Here is a 16832-nt window from a genome sequence, read left to right as displayed (position 1 = left end):
GTTTGAAACTGCTAAGCTAAGCTTCGACTCGGGAGGCGACACTGTTCTCAGAAATCAGTGCTAGGAGGCTCCAAGTGCACCCCTCATTTCTCCACACTGCTGGCTCTCCCAGAGCCTGGGAGTAAGAAAGATCCATTCTGAGAAGGGCCATCCTACTCTCCAAGGCTGCTAGACTGAAGTCTTTAAGAGAAGGAAGGCTCTTGGTTTTAGGCAAAATGCAACAGAAGGAAATAAAATTTCTCTATTAAATTATTTCCATGATTTCAATGAAAGAACATTCTTGGAAAAGTCCCTACACTACAAACTGTTGTCATGGCCTCAGATTACTAACCACGCGTCATCTTTTCAGGGCGATGATAGTACTGCTACCAAGGTGTACATGAGTTATACACTTGTCATTTACCAGATTTTTTTTCTAAAGAGTATGTATCCAGTGTCTTCTTACCAGGTATCCACATGTGAGGGTTTAGGATACAAATTCTAGGATATATTTCCAGCGGTGGATCCCATGCTAAAATCCGTCTGCCTTTCAGGCCTCCTTGCTACTCAACACAGTACACTCAGTGGTTAAGAGAGAAGGTTCAGGAGTCTGACTGCTTGGGATGTAACCCCGTTCCCTCACATTTGAGCTATGTAACCTTGGCCAGTTGCTAGCTTCTAAAAGGCCAAGTTTCCTCATCTGTAACATTATAAAAGGAATGTCTGTTTCATAGGGCTGTTGTTAGTTTCAACGAGTTACTAGACGTACAGTGCGTAACACAGTGCCCAGCACATAGAAGATACACTCAATAAAAATTAGCTGTTATATTGTGGCTCTGGTTGTTGTGATGATGGGGATGATGATTGATGATGACGATGATCTGCGGCTGACAGCATCCTCCACCGTGGCCTTGACCTTAGGGCCGGAACATACCAACTCCTCTGGAGGGCACACTAAGCACTTTGCCACCCGCCACGGGTTCAGCCTCAGGTGTGTCGTTAGCCCCACATCCTCCCTGTCTTTCCCCTCACTCTCAGCTGCCCTGCCTCTTGCCTCCTGCTGCTCTGATCTGGAACTGGGACGGCCTTGGAGGGAGAAAGTCTTGCTGGACAAATGAGCAGCAATTCTTCCTTGTCTTTCTCATGGAAACAAAGCCGTAAAACCGGGTTGATTCAAGAAAGCATCACTGCAATGATTTTACCTAAAGCTAGTAACAGGCAAACCGGCCAGCAGGTGCCTGGACACTCCCTTCTTTTCTACCTCAGGTGTTACCTTTGCCTGGGAATCTGGGTTGGGGTAAACTCACTGGGCTCGGCACAGCACGGCGTTCCTTTCTCAGTATGCAGAAGAAAGAGCTTAGGAGGAGGCAGCTATGGATAAAATAAGGTGGGGTGCACACCACGCACACAGCAGCATAAATCATTTTACAACAGGGCAGGAAACTCCTTCAACCTCTTTTGAGAGCTCTGCTATAATTTGCCTTTTCAGTCGACAGGGATTACCAGTTCCCTCCCTTCTTGGCAGTAGCGAGAATGCCAGAAGCTGGCAGGCTTCCAAGGCAGTTTCATGTCCCACAAATAGAACTAATACTCGTGAATGTGAAAATTCCTCCAAGTCACTCCTGGTAGGGATCATATCATGCCCACCTCTTGACTCCTGAGTAAGCGCCAGGCTGCAGAAGGCTTTTAAGCAAAGCTGCAGAGGACCCAGGGACGCAGAATGAATTGCATCCTCCTTTTCAGAAGAAAGCCCAGCTCTTTCCTGCCCACACATACGCTCTGACTTACAGCTGCTTACTTGAAAACTGCACATCATTTGATTGAAAACAACGACAACAACAACTAGGTAGGTAGCACATAGGCAATGAATGAGGCTGGGAAAATTCCTTGGATAGAGTCAGAAAGCATGTTCCAACCACGTCCCTTCCCTGGGGTTTATTAGTTACTGATTAAAATGATAAACTGCAAGCCAATAAGTTCTCTTGCCCCAACTCTCTGACATTTGTTCTAGAATTATTTATTTTGGAATTTTTTCCATGCCCTTCCACAAGGCTGGCAGGTAGTAACTGCTTTCACCTGATCCCTCTGTGCTTTATTGGAGAACTGAGGCCCTTACCCTGACTTTGCTGATGGGGTGTCGGAAGCACTTGTTGTCCCCCGTCTCGCTGAGCGTGATGGCATAGAACTGTCCCTTGTTGAGGTAAGTCATGGGGCCCTCCCCCTGCTTCTGACGGAGAGATTTGGTGGCTTCCAGGGTGTATTGAAATGTGCCGCTGTGAACGGAAGACAAATAGTGGTCAGATTCATTCACTTGGACATTTCTGCCTTCTGGATCAATTTCACATCAATAGCATTTTGTATGAATATTAACCAACGTTTACTCCATTTCAGAGACGAAACACAGCACATGGCAAAAGAGATGAGACCATACCAAAGGTCACTGTTAGTACACTGCACACAACATGTCTAATAGTGGCCCATAAACCAGATGGTTTAGAAGGGGAGAAAGTCCACAATGTGCCCTTCCACTTGTGCCAGGTGGAGCCAGGGGAGCCTCTGTTAGGTTTTAGTTGGTCCCTGGTAAGGCCTGAACTTAAGAATCGCTAAAATTTGTCACTTTCATCCTAGCAAGAAGCCAAATATGTGAATGCTTTTGTTCAATTTATCCGTATACCAACCTTCTTTTGTCTAACCAAGGTGTTGCAAATAGCTACATCCCACTTTAAAATATTTCAAAATGTAAAAGTCTAGAACTCATTCATTATTGAAATCTATATGGAATCTAGTTCCATAACAGGGAGTGCTTTTTGATTTGGGAGTTTTGTTTTTTAAGCCTGCAAAAGAACTCATGACAGGGTTACTGCTCTAAATCAGGAGCTTGCAAACAATGGTCTGTGGGCCAAAGCCAGCTAGCTGCCTGTTTTTTGTAAATAAAGTTTTACTGGAACACAGCTACACTTGTTTGTTTATGTCCTATCTATGGTTGCTTTCGTGCTGCCATAGCAGGGTTGAGTAGCTGTGACAGAGACTGTGTAGTATGCCAAACCTAAAATACTTAGTATCTAGCCCATTACAGAAAAAAAGTTTGCAGATCCCTGATCTTAATAATTTCTGTAATATTTTACAAATATAATTTAATTTATAAAATAAAAACACTGATTTTCCCAACTTTGAAGAATATACCCATTGTTTAAAATGAGCAACAGATATGAATCACAATCTTTTTATTTAAGATGCTCATTCAGAATGTTTATTTCTGCCACACTGCAGGAGGGCACACAGTGATGATCCAATTACAAATGCTTTGTGTGTTTTCTGAGAATCATCAGAGGCGCTTCACTGGGTCTATCTATTTTTTTAGCTGTTTAATTTCAGTCCGTGAACAGCTGTGTGCAAAAATGACTCAAGTTTGCCTCTTAAAATGATCTGCTTACAAGATTACGGGGGACTCTTGCTTTCTATGTTGAATATTTCTGCAATGTTTGATGTTTTTTTAACTTTTATAATGAGAAAGAAATTTGAAGGGCAAGATGATATTCCTCTTACATGATAAAAATCTTAGGCTTAAGCTGATAAACAAAGCAAATTCCAGAATATGTGTCTTAGAATAAGGTGGGAAATAAATCATTCAAGACAGAACCAATTCCACTGTCATTTTGCCTGGAAAAAGCAATTTCAAGATAACCCACTGAATCATAAAGTTTGAGACCTGGACAGGATATAAGGAATCACCTAGACCAGGAGCTTGCAACTAGTCTAGGGCACAGACTGCTTGAAAAACATGAAGAAAGCCGTGAACCCTCTTCCCAGATAAAAGCACATATGAACACTAATGATTTTTAATATAATTTCAAGGGATTCACATCCCCCAAGCTCATCCACAACACAAGATAAGAACCACTTTCCTCATTTCACAGCTGAGGAGAGACTGAGAAACTTGCTCACTCCTGGGGACAATGACAGCAGCAGAAAGAGACACCAGGTCACATGACTGGTAGGTCGATGCTCTTTTCACTGGCCCGATAGCCGGCTGCAGGGTTATCTGGATTGACAGCATGCAAATTATACATGTATTTCCACGTTTTCGAAGGTGATTTGGAACTTAATCTTCTCTGCCTCTCCCCTACCCTTCACCACCACCGCACACCCAAATTCTGGCTGGGAGAATCTGGAGAGGATGCCTGGGGAGCCTGAGGCTGGAGCAAGTCCCTGAAGGAGCAGGAAGACTTCAAGCAGAAACAGAGAGAGGAGAAGAGGGCCATACACGTAAAAGTAAAGGGCCAAGAAATACAGTGTGGGACAAGGTTTACAGTAAAAAGGGACCAGCACATAGAGGGCCCCAACTACCTTCATAAGGAATTTGTGTTTTATTCTGTCTGAAATGGTGAAATCACTGATAAGTTTTGTAAATGGGATGGATTAATTCATCCTTGCCATTCTCTCCTGTCTACAGGCATGATCATGACCAAGGACTTTGAACATGTGGCCCCTCTACCTAGAATGTTCTTAATCCTCCTCCTTTCCCTGGAAAACTCCTGATAATCCATCAAGATCCAGCTCAAATGCTACTTCTTGTAAAGCTTTCCTCTGGCCCCATCCCACTCACACCCCCACACACACCCAGGCCTGCAGGTCATCTCAGCTGTCTGTTTATGTATCTCTGTAGCAGGACTCATCATTTTGCAAATGTATTGCAATTCGTATGACATCACACAGGTCTCCTGCAAAAGTCTATGGGCCTCTTTTAAGGACAGGTTATAACTTATCCTCAATCCCTATCTCATTGCTGGAAGATGGAAGGCACCAAAGTCTGTGATAGCTAGTAGGTAGGAATTTCCAAAGTGGAACGGAAGGGAAAAGAAAGTGCTGGCAGGGCAACCTGTTATGTTGCAACAGCTCAGGAGCATACGCACCGGAGTAAATTGGAAGAGACAGGACAGGTAGAATAGGACATTCAGCACTTGGCAAATGCCATGAACGTGTAGCAGGAAGGCAAGCACCTTGCACCTCTGGAGTGTGTGGCTGGGAGGATGGCATCATTAGGCACAACAAGAAGTAAAAGTGGAAGAACAGATGCGAAAGAAGTGAAGAAGGAAGGCAAGAAGAGGAAAAGACATGTGCATGCTGTGCCGGAGGCCCAAGTGTCTGAGGTTTAGAGGAACACCTAAGAAGGGACGTCTAGCAGCAAAAGGACAAAAGAAAGGTACAGGTAGGTCTCAGAAAATTGATCAAGACTGGAAATAGTAATTTAGAAGTCATTGTGTAGAGAAAAGAATTTTCTTTTAAAGGTGTAAAAGTATAACTTGACGATACATTTAAACAGTTATCAGTTCATCAGTTTCTAGGGGCATCTCCTGTCACCTACCTTGATGTCTGGTCATACATGTACTCCTCAGCCCCAACTGAAGCACTCCGAAATTTCTGCAAAATTTAAGAGTCATCAAAATTAAAACAAATAGGTGCGTCATTATGCAGAAAAAAAAAAAGTGACAAATGTATCCAAACTGTTTTATCCTCATTTTAGAAAGGAAAATTATACATTTTTTTGGTATTATGCTTTCAACTACAGTGAAAATAGTTACCATTTGTGTATAGAACTTGCATACCATCTGCACACAGAATTACATTCAACAGAAAATGCATTTGTGCTTTTATTCACATGTCCACATTGACACGTCCACAGGTGTTCCTAAATTGTCTCCAGGTACTGGAAACTGTTTCCTCAAACATGTAAACATCTCTTCCATTTTCTTATCTCTAACACTTATTCCAAAAGCCACAAATTCTGAGTTAACGGAATACTCATTACAGAGAAGCCACATAGCGTATCATAAAGCAGTATTTAGAGTTTTGGAAGCATAGTTTTTGGAGCAAGACTGTCTAGAGTCAAGTTCTAGGGTCAAGTTCTAGCTCTTTTTCCTGCTGCCTATGTAGACTGAGGCAAGTGCCATATTTTCTTCAGCTGTAAAATGCCTACTTATAGTGATGAGAAGAATTAAATGCATTAGCAGAGATAAAGTACTACAAAGAGTTCCTGGAACGTGGAGAACTCTATCTATGTGTATTAAATTCTGTTCTATACTCAGGCAAAATTGTGAAACTGAAGTTCACACTGACATTTTTTTCTTCCAACAACAACAACAACAAAAATTCTGTTCTGTAGTAATCACTTGCTCGTATTCAATGTCCTTCTCTAAGATCTTCATTATCACAACAGTGTTAAAAGTAATTTTGCGGAGGGAAATTCTAAGTCTTAGTATTACATGTGAAAAGGCTTGGGTCCACAAACATCCAGTTGTTGTATATTTAGTGCAAGTAGGATGCACTTTGCTACATTTTAGAACCTTCTCAAAAGTAGTGTACCAAAAGCCCTAACTCTTGATCCTAAAGTGAATATAATAGAATATTGACGAAAAAGCACTTGGTGGACCACACAGATCTGGACCTTCCACTGTGGCCTTTTTTCTAGTGTCTCTTTCTAAGAAACAACCATCTTGCCTTTCATTTCTCTGCCATAAACTTCCATTCTTTGACAAGTAATTCAAAGATTTCCTTCTCAGGAAAGGGTTACTCACAGCTATTTTCCAAATTTCCTTCACAATCTCTAACCACCATCACTTGAATGCAGTGTGCCCTTACATCACACTTTATATGTACATACATAGGATCTTTCTTTTTATCCAGTCTTATAAATTCCGTGGATCCGAGAAGACAGTTTGCCCTTCAAAGTTTACCCAAATGCAGCCCAGGAGCATTTGACAAATATTTGTTAACTAGTTTATTAATCATGACAGAGACTCAAAGATACAGATTTGTGTTTCTTTTGCAATCAGTCAACCAATCAACAAGGCATTAAATGGAAATATCCTGGGGCTTCAGCATCTGACTGGTGCCAAGAGACATAGAGAAAATATATAAGGCACTTTCTTTGCCTCAAAGATATAAAAATTGGTTGAGGAGGTGAGTAAATTCATACAAAAAATGACAACAACAAAAGAAACTGAAATACAGCAAATGACTAGATATGAAGGTCTATGTTAAAGCATTCATCCATTCATTCATTTATTCAGGTGTCCTGACTGGAAAAGTACAGAATGAACATTACCAGGAAAGGAAGATCAGCAAAATTCTGGAAAGATTTTATGGCTATTGTGAACTTTGCTTTGACAAAGTTTGCTTTGACAAATATATTCTTAACATATTTAAGAATTAGGAAATTTTGGAGTAGGAGGGTAGCATGATGAAAAGAGCATTTAAGGAAGTGACTCCAAGACAGAGAAGATGCATTTCCAAGGTCTTCTTTGAAGGAATATGTGGTAACCCGTAACAACACATGGTGAACCAGTATTAATAAGCATGGCCCTGAATGAGTTCATTTTCCATGCCATAGCACTCTGCAGCCTGAGGATAGGCTTCCTTACTAAAACATATTGGACTGATAAATTCTAGGGTTCTAATTTCCCAGGGGATGTAAGAAGATGTGATATACTACAACTCTTCAGACTCAAAGAGACTGTCAACTCTGGGCTAACAAATAAAAACTCTTAATCCAATAATATGAGCATGTAAACAAGAACTATGAAAAAATTAAAGTAGTTCATATACTACTGACATGGATATTACTTTTTCCTAGTTTAAACATTTATCCTTAATTCTGTTACATTATCTTTATAATTAAAAAAAAATTAAATGTATAGTCTACCTGGAAAACATCACAATCCTTTATGATGGTTCTAAATGATTGTTGATATGGCCAAAGGGAGAGAGGCCTTTTAAAAAAATATATATATATATTTATCCTACAGTAAAACTGTAGCCTACCCTCACCCTTGGCATTTGCACTATTCTGTACAAGGCTGCTTGTTTATTTTGTTGTTGTCAAAGTCTAATAAACAGGAGAGACTGTCATGCTTATGCATGAAATAGAATTTAGTCAAATAAAAAATTCTGGTCAAAAAAAAAAAAAAGAGAATTAGAACCAAAACACTCAGGCATTTCTGATTACAATTACCAAGTTTCCACAACTGTTTGGGAACATTTTAATATAATTTGAAGGATGCCAAAAGGGAGGCAGACAGCCAACATCACCATACCTTGCTGTGATTTGATGCAGTGCATCTATACATTTCTTAATCATTTGGCCTGAGAAAATGGTAGTAAAGGAAGTATGGTAACATATATTTTCTAGATTTTCCTTAAAGGACTTTAGACATCAAGGAATATTAGAATGTTATATTTAAATTTTGAATATTAGAATTCTAGTTTTTTCCTTGGGTGGGAGGAAAGAGACATCTGCTAAGAATCTACTACAAAAAGACAATGATTCTTTAACAGTGGTAAAATCAGATATAGCTAAATAATTCCATGTCTTTGATCAGCCACCAATTTTTTAGGTCTTATGATTCATTTATTCATTCATCCACTCTTTCAATAAATATTTGCTGAGCATCTACTTTGCATCAGACACCGTGCTAGGTGCTATGGATACCATAGTGAACAAAAAGAGAAGCAGTTCCTGCTGTCATGAAGCTTCCGATCTAGTAGATGAAAAATATTAGTCAAATAATCATTAATTTAAAAATTTACAAACTGGGTGCAAGCACCCTAAGGAAGAGCAACAGAGCTCTAGGAGAGCACATCACCACCGAGAAAGTAAAAATCAGTCCCACTGACAATCAGCCTTGATGGTTCTAACAGAATGTACTGCTTCCAATAGCACACAGACAAGGCCAACAGAAGATAAGCAATGCTCCCAACAGACCCCCAGAAGACAACAACACAGCTACAAAAGTGAGTGACATCCCCGCTTCTGTGGGATTGATGCTTTCTTGGCAAAGATATCCTCAGCCCTGCTTTGTTCATCCCATCTCCTGAACAATGACGACTGAGGTACCCAGTTTCTCAACTGCCCCAACGTCTTGACATACGAAATCCAGAGATGGTTGTCACTTCCATGATCCCTTCTTAGACTCATCCAGAACAAGCCCAAACACTATCAAGAGCTCCTCCCAACTCTCTCTTACTGAGTTGTCCCTAAGGGTCCCCTGCGGAAGCAGGCTAAATAAATGTAACTTTGACTACAGATGTGTTCATGGTAATCTTTGGCTGGTGGACTTAGATACAAAGAAAACTGACTTTACTAGGAACTGAAAGGGGAGGACAGGGAAGGCTTCCTTGAGGAAGTCACACAGGAGGAAGGGTGTGGAAGGTAGTAAAGAATATTCTAGAATAGCATTGTCCAATAGAACTTTATGCAAAGATGGAAGTGTTCTATATCTTCACTAATGTGGTAGCCACTAGCCACATGTATCTTTTGAGCACTTAAAATGGAGATAGTGGGACTGAGGAATTGAATTTTTAATTTTATTCAATTTTAATAGCCACGTGTGGCTAGTGATTGCAGTATTGCACAGCACAGTTCTGAAACATGGAGTAGCAGGCACACAGGTCCTGAGGCAGGAGGGAGCATATCAGGTTCACAGAACTAAATGACACTCAGAGCAGAGGGCACCCAGGGGAAAGATGTGCAAGACGAGGTGGGAAAGGCAGAGGAGAAACAGAAGGTGCAAGGCCTTGTAAACCCGTTAAAGATTTATTTTTTTATTTTTATTTTTTTTAAATTAATTTATTTTATTTTATTTATTTATGTTTTATTTATGGCTGTGTTTGGTGCCCGTTTCTGTGCGAGGGCTTTCTCTAGTTGCGGCAAGTGGGGGCCACTCTTCATCGCGGTACGCGGGCCTCTCACTATCGCGGCCTCTCTTGTTGCGGAGCACAGGCTCCAGATGAGCAGGCTCAGTAATTGTGGCTCACGGGCCTAGTTGCTCCGCGGCATGTGGGATCTTCCCAGACCAGGGCTCGAACCCGTGTCCCCTGCATTGGCAGGCAGATTCTCAACCACTGCGCCACCAGGGAAGCCCACCGTTAAAGATTTAGATCTTAATCCTATAAACAATGGGATTTCAGTGAGAGGGTGTCATGATCAGATTAGCATTTTGAAAAGACCATCCCAGGTACACTGTACAAAAGTGGACAGTATTATAGGACTTATAAACCCGTTAAAGATCTAGATCTTAATCCTAAAAACAATGGGATTTCAGTGAGAGGGTGTCATGATCAGATTAGCATTCTGAAAAGACCATCCCAGGTACAGTGTACAAAAGTGGACAGTATTATAGGCCAGAGATAATGATAGCTTGGGTCAGTATGGTGGAAGTAGAATGGAGATAAATGATTTCAGAGAGCTTTAAGAAAGTGAAGTTGATAGAACTGATAATGACTTAGATGGGGATTATCGGAGAGCAAAGTATCAAGAAAAAAATCCTCGTTGCTTGAGAAACCAGAAGGACGGGGGTGCCACTCCACTAGAGCAGAGAACATGAGGGAAGATTATAAGTCAGATTTTGAGCTGGTGGAGAGTCAAATAGGCAGTTGAACATAAAGGTCTGGAGCTCAGAGAGGAGAAATGGGCTGAAGAAAAAAAATGTGAAGAGTATTCAGGACATAGATGATAACTGAAGCTGCGGACATAAACTAAGAGCATTTTCAAGAGACAACAATGATCAAAGCATCAAATGGTGCTGCAAAGTAACAGCTTTAACAGAACGGGGATTTCCAGAGCCGTTCTATTCAAGAGCTGGGTAGATGGCCCCTAGGAACCTAATAATAGGCCAACCAATCTCATAAAATTTGACTATGTACAGAGAAACCTAAATCCTTCCCAAGTATAAAATGTGTATGCTAAGGATTTTCCAAAATTTTGCTTGGTGCAAAAACAAACTAATAAAATAATAGAAGTTTCAGTGGTACCATATGCACTATATCATGTATTTAAAATAAAAATAACAAAATGGGTTGCACTAATCAAAAGTGAAGCCATGTTCCATTTCAGTACTTGAATCAACATTTTTAAGACTTTATTCTTTAAGTTTGTGGTGGGAAATGAACTATCAGTTAAAAATTAGTCATGTTGGACAGGGTTTAGATCCAGGGTAACTTCCAGTATCAGTCTACAGATGAACATAACATCAATGGATATAACCATCATATGTCTGTTGCGTATAACAAATAATAATTCTTTGATTTTATTTCAGGATTCTCTGCAAACTATGTTCATTTGACAAATAACATACCAGGGACTAAATAATGAAATACATGGTAGAGATATCTGGTGCTCACTCATAAATCATTCTCATTCCTGAGCACATGGGAGGACTAAATGGGAAAACTAGACTTCTCATCCCTCTTGCAGTTAGTTAAGACCATGTGACTGGTTCTAGCCAATGAAATGTGAACAGGGGTAACAGCATCACTTCCAGGTCAAAGTATTTACAACTCAGTGTGCCGTCTCCATGGTCTCTCTTCCCCAGCTGGGATGACCTGGGAAGCCACATATAGAGATGGTAATGTCACAAGATGGAGGGAACCTGGATTCCTGATCAAAGGACAGGTCTGCAGACATCTATCAAGATTATTATTAGCAAGAAATAAACATTTAGTGTATCAAATCACTGAGATCTGGTGTTCCTTCATTCGTACAGTTAGACTTATGTTAACTGACTTATACAAAATTGTTGTATAGAATAGCAAATTCTTTCTTCTACTTTGATTCTTATGATGACAATTCATATGATTTTTCTATAAAAACTCTTTCTTGCATCTCTCAAGGTTTACATGTTTCCTAAAAACATGCTAGGTGTTAATACTACCCTGTTTTATATTTATCAACTATACTCTTTGCTTATGAGCTGTGTGACCTTTGGCATGTTCATAACCTCTCTGAATCTCTGTTTTTTCATCTGTAAAGTGGGAAGAGTAATACCTTCCTTGCAGAATTGTGGTACAGTAAATATTAGAAATAAAGTGTGTAAGCCACAGTGCCTGGCACACAGTAGTACTCAATAAATAGCAGCTATATAGATAGTAACCTTCCAGAGCGCAGAAACAAAGACACACCTCCTGCCCTCTACTCCCACGTCTAGCACAATGCCTAACACCCAGTATAAACAAATATTTACCAAATGTTACTACGAAGAGGATACAGAATAAAATATAAATCAAATTAGCTAAAATAAATTCATTAAAGAACTTTTTAATGCTACTAGCCCCAGTTGAACCAAACTGCTCCCTTCCCTGGTATCACTATACACACACACACACACACACACACACACACACACACACACAGAGAGAGAGAGAGAGAGAGAGAGAGAGAGAGAGAGAAGAAGCCATCTCTAATAGCAAATGAAACTTGCTAAGGAAGTGCTAGATTTTAGACAAATTTTCCTTAGTGAAATTTACTTGGTGAAATCACTCTGAGCTCACCTGATCTTATAACCAGCTGACAATGCCATGGCTAAAGATCGTGATAGATCATTCCATTTAATTTACATCAGATCGAAATATAATATGCAATGTAAACAATGATTTCCAAGACTAGGAGAGCAGCTAAACCAAACTCGGTGGAAATAATTTTCACATTTAGTTTCTGGTAAGTTGCTTTCTCATCCACTTCAAAATAAAACCCCAAATACAATTGCTTCCTTTCATAAGCCTCTTTACCTACAACACAAACACAACTCATAACACATCCTCCAAATAGCATGATGGTTCCGTTGACATTGGACCACATCCACGGACTCTTCTGTGACTAATGGAATATTTCTGCACTGTGTGAGAAAAAGATCAGTAGCAACCCTTTAGTGAAAAAGTATGCACCTCACATTCCTATGTGGAATGATTTGCTTTTCTCTACAGAAGCACCCCTGACTGCTTGAGGGCAAATCAAATATTCAACAATACCCAAAACCCTACGAGATCCCTTGCTCAGTTTGGAAAAAAAAAAAAAGCAGCAGCAGCAGCAGGTTGTTGACTCTTTTAAGCCACACCACACAGGAAGCTAAAGAAGCAAACTTTAAGATAATATTTTTATTACAAGGACATTGAAGGTTTGATATAAAGCTACCAGAACCCAAGAAATACGGAAGCCTGGTAAGGACAGGGGGTTTATTGTGTCTCACTTTGCTCATTCCCCAGTTTCATAGAATACAGCAGGCACTCAGGAATGACAGGCCAGGAAAAGAAGGGCTGCCAGTGTCACTTATCTACTGTGAGGCCCTCCCAACGCTGCAGAGAGCTGGTTCCTTTCCTTCCTCTTATTCTCACATGAAAGATGAGAAATAGCTAATGACGTAGACAAAGAACACTCATTTAAAAAAACAAACACATTTAAGCAAGGCACTATGTTCAGTTATGGAGCTCCTAAGAACTGGAAGGTCCCACAGTGTCTCTAAGTGTAGAGGTGACGGCTAAGGACATTGGCCCTGGAGCCTGACAGCTTGTGGCAAGTCCCATCTCTGCCACTTACTACGGTGCGACCATGGGTGTTCTTATGCTTTCTATGCCTTGGTATCCTCATTTGGAAAACAGGGATGACAATAATAGTACCTCATAGGGTTTTTGTGAGGATTAAATGAGTATAGATCACTTAGAATGATGCCCAGCACAAAGTAAGTGCTCATCAAATGCTTATCATTTTAAAATATGATTATTTAGGGTTACAATTTCAGCCTCAGATGGCTGAATTTTGTCCCATTGGCAAATAAATGGGTATCAGGCTGCAAGTATTTGGTATACTGCCACCACAGTCACTCCTCTTTAAGAAATAAGAAACCACAAGTTTTCTCCTTCGGCCATTGTCTTTTATTGACCCAGGGGGACTGCAAAATGAGACGTCAGTGACCATCGACTCAAATGTAAAGGCACTGATCCTAAATGTTGAAGCAGCTGATCTGAACTAAAGACAAGAAAAAAAGCATTACATATTCTGGGTCAAAAATTGGAGAGGTGATCTACAATTATATCAGCAATTGTTCTACAAAGATCCCAAGGCAATTAAATGGAAAGAATATTGTCTTTTCAACAAATGGTGCTGGAACACTGGATATCAATGGGGGAAAAAAGTGGGACTCAACCCTTCTCTAACACCAGATATAAAAATTATCTCAAAGTGGATCATAAACGTACATGTAAGAGGTAAAACTATTAAATGTCTAGAAAAAAAACAAGAGAAATCTTTGTGACATTAGGTTAGGCCAAGACTTCTTAAACTGTACATCAAAAGCATAAACTCTAAGAGGAAAATATTGATTAACTGGACTTCATCAAGATTAAATATTGTTGCTGTTTGAAAAACATAGTTAAGAAAATAAAGCGGCTATCAAACTGCAAAACGTATAACTGATAAAGGGCTACACTATTTAAGGATCTCTTACAACTTAATAAAAGGAAGACAAATAACCCAATTTAACAATTGGGCAAATTATTTGAACAGACATTTCACAAAAGAAGTTATAGGAATGGTCAAATAAACACACGGAATAATATTCAACATCACTAGACACCAGAGAAATGCAATTTTAAACCACAATGAGACACAATCACATACGCACTAAAACAACTACAGTTAAAAAGACGGACAATGTCAAGTTTGGGCAAGGATATGGAAAAGGGGAACCCTCATGTATTGCTGGTGGGAATGAAAATGTTCCAGCCACCTTGAAACACTGTCAGCAGTGTTTCACATACATTTACCACATGACCCAGCAAGTGCAGTCCTAGGTATTTACACAAGACAAATGAAAGCGTATGTCCACAGCAGCATTATTCATAATAGCCAAAACCTAGAAGCCAAAACCTAGAAGCAACCAAATGTCCACCAACTGGTGAATAAATTGTGATACATGCTTACCATGGAATACTACTCAGCAATTTAAGAAACAAATTATTAATACAAGCAATAACATAGATGACTCTCAAAAAGATTATGCTAAATGAAAGAAGACTTTCATACAAGACTCTATACTCTACCATTCCATTTATATGAAATTTTAGAAAAAGCAAAACTATAGCGACAGAAGGCAGATTAGTGTCTGCCATGAGCAAGAGGAGAGGGGAGGGCTTCAAATTTAAACTTTTAGGATGAGGAAACTTTCCACTGATTCTGATGTTGGTTACATAATTGTAAACAATTACCAAAATTCTCAAACTGTGCCCTTAAAACGTGTGAATTTAAAACAAACAAGCAAGCAAAGATCATTGCTTCTCTAAGTTCTTTGGGCACACGAGAAGAATACATAGAATCTATTTGTAAGGTACAAAGTACACATATATGTACACACTTGATTATTGATAATACCAATTCTTTCTTGAGTATTCAATCAGACAAGGTCTTTAAAGAGTTATATTGTTTTAAAAAATGATGGACAGGCCACATCTTTGGCTGCCATTTGGAAAGTTACAAACTAGAAGAGGTCAAAGTGAAAACTTTACAAAGTAGGAAATTTCCACGCAAACAGCCCTTTGTTCTTCGAAAACATTTAATTTTAAGACTAAAACTAAAACCAGTCAAGGAATCTGTCATCTAAGAGGCAGGAAAACGGAAATATTCCTCCACACACCTAGGCCAATGGTCTAATAAAACCCGTTCATGAAGAAAGATGCAGACATGTTTGAAAAAACAAACAAACAAAACCTTAAACTCACAGTTGAATTCACTCATCCCACTTAAAAAGCAAACAGAGAAAACAAGTTGGCTGGTTTTGGGTTTCAGTTCCAGCTGCTGACGTAAGAGCCGGGGACTCACCTCTGTGTTTCCGTCTTTGAAGCTCTCGCTGTAGGTACTGTCCGGGGTGCTGCGCTGATCATCCTTGAGGTAGGCGCTATGGCTGGCCACGGACGGCACGCCATACTGAGTCTGCTCAAAGATAACCACGCGTTGTTCCTCACCATCTTCCCGGGGATAGTGCACAGGTGGGGCCGTGAAAACCGGTGTGAAATCTTCGGCCTTCACCACTGTGATTCCCGCCATGGGGACGACGGCTGGGCTCTCAGAGACGTTCGTGCTATACTGTTCCCGTTTTGAATTCTCCAGGTGGTCTTGATTTAGGGAAAGGTTCACTGGAACAGTCTTTAGGACCTGCACTCGGTTTTCTCCTCCACTCAAACTACTCTGGGCTCCACTGGTGCCAAGACAGTTTCTGTGTGTTTAAACCCACACCCCGCAACAGAACAGAATTAGAAACATCACCTTTCTGCAACTCGTAATAACTGATGTAAGCAAGAATCAGGGGATGCTAATGCCTTAGGGGGAAAGCTGATGGCCAACTTTACAATGGAATGCAACGAATCTTTGTATCACTAGAAGGAGGGCAGCTACCCATACGTACCTCCTGGTATCATGCAATGAGCGCCACCTAGAAGGTGCTATTGCCCACCCCACCCCCCCAGAAACAGCTGACTCTAAATCAAGCAAGCCTTTACATCTAGCTTCCAGTTCTTAGGATATATGGGAGCTGGAAGAATAATTTAAACAACACTGCAAAGAAACAATCATACAAACCAGAATGGCACACATCTTACTGACCTGGTTTCTTCAATAGTCAGAGGCATGAAAAAAGAAAGAAAAGTGGGAGACTTGCTCTAGGTTAAGAAACTTAAAAGACATAACAATCAAATAGGATGAGCAGATCTTGTCTGGATTCTGATCTAAAAAACCAAAAAGGCACTTACTTATGAGGCAGTGGGATTTTTGAGACAACTGAATATGAACTGAGAGGTAGCTGATGTTAGGAAGTACTGTTAATTCACCTAGATGTGATAATGATTTTGAGATTAGGTAATAAAATGTCTTTGTTTATTTAGAGATACAAATCAAAAGTTGTTAGAGGTGAAATGACATAAAGTAAGCCAGGAACTTATTTTGAATACTATTGCAATAAAAATTTTAAAAGAAAGAAAGAAAGAAAGAAAAGGTCAAGATTAAGTAGGTGTAACCCAAAGTTATCAGTGCTGAA

At 40.0% G+C, this 16832-nt stretch overlaps 1 protein-coding gene across 5 annotated transcripts in view; it reads right to left on the bottom strand.

Annotated features, from left to right (window-relative positions):
• The window catches only part of GRHL2 (grainyhead like transcription factor 2), a 175604-nt gene that overhangs the window by 87539 nt on the left and 71233 nt on the right, over window positions 1-16832 (bottom strand). For all 5 annotated transcript variants that reach the window (XM_082434309.1, XM_082434307.1, XM_082434305.1 and 2 more), the window contains exons 4-6: window positions 15623-16016; window positions 5345-5400; window positions 2096-2252 (exon numbers count right to left, since the gene is read on the bottom strand). In XM_082434309.1, the coding sequence (XP_082290435.1) occupies window positions 2096-2252; window positions 5345-5400; window positions 15623-16016 (607 nt within the window). The remainder of the gene's footprint in view (window positions 1-2095; window positions 2253-5344; window positions 5401-15622; window positions 16017-16832) is intronic.

This window comes from Balaenoptera physalus (assembly GCF_965194825.1).
Source record: "Balaenoptera physalus genome assembly, chromosome: 17".
NCBI lineage: Eukaryota > Metazoa > Chordata > Mammalia > Artiodactyla > Balaenopteridae > Balaenoptera > Balaenoptera physalus.
Note: the sequence above shows the minus strand (reverse complement) of the source record. Positions and strands in the feature narration are given on the sequence as shown.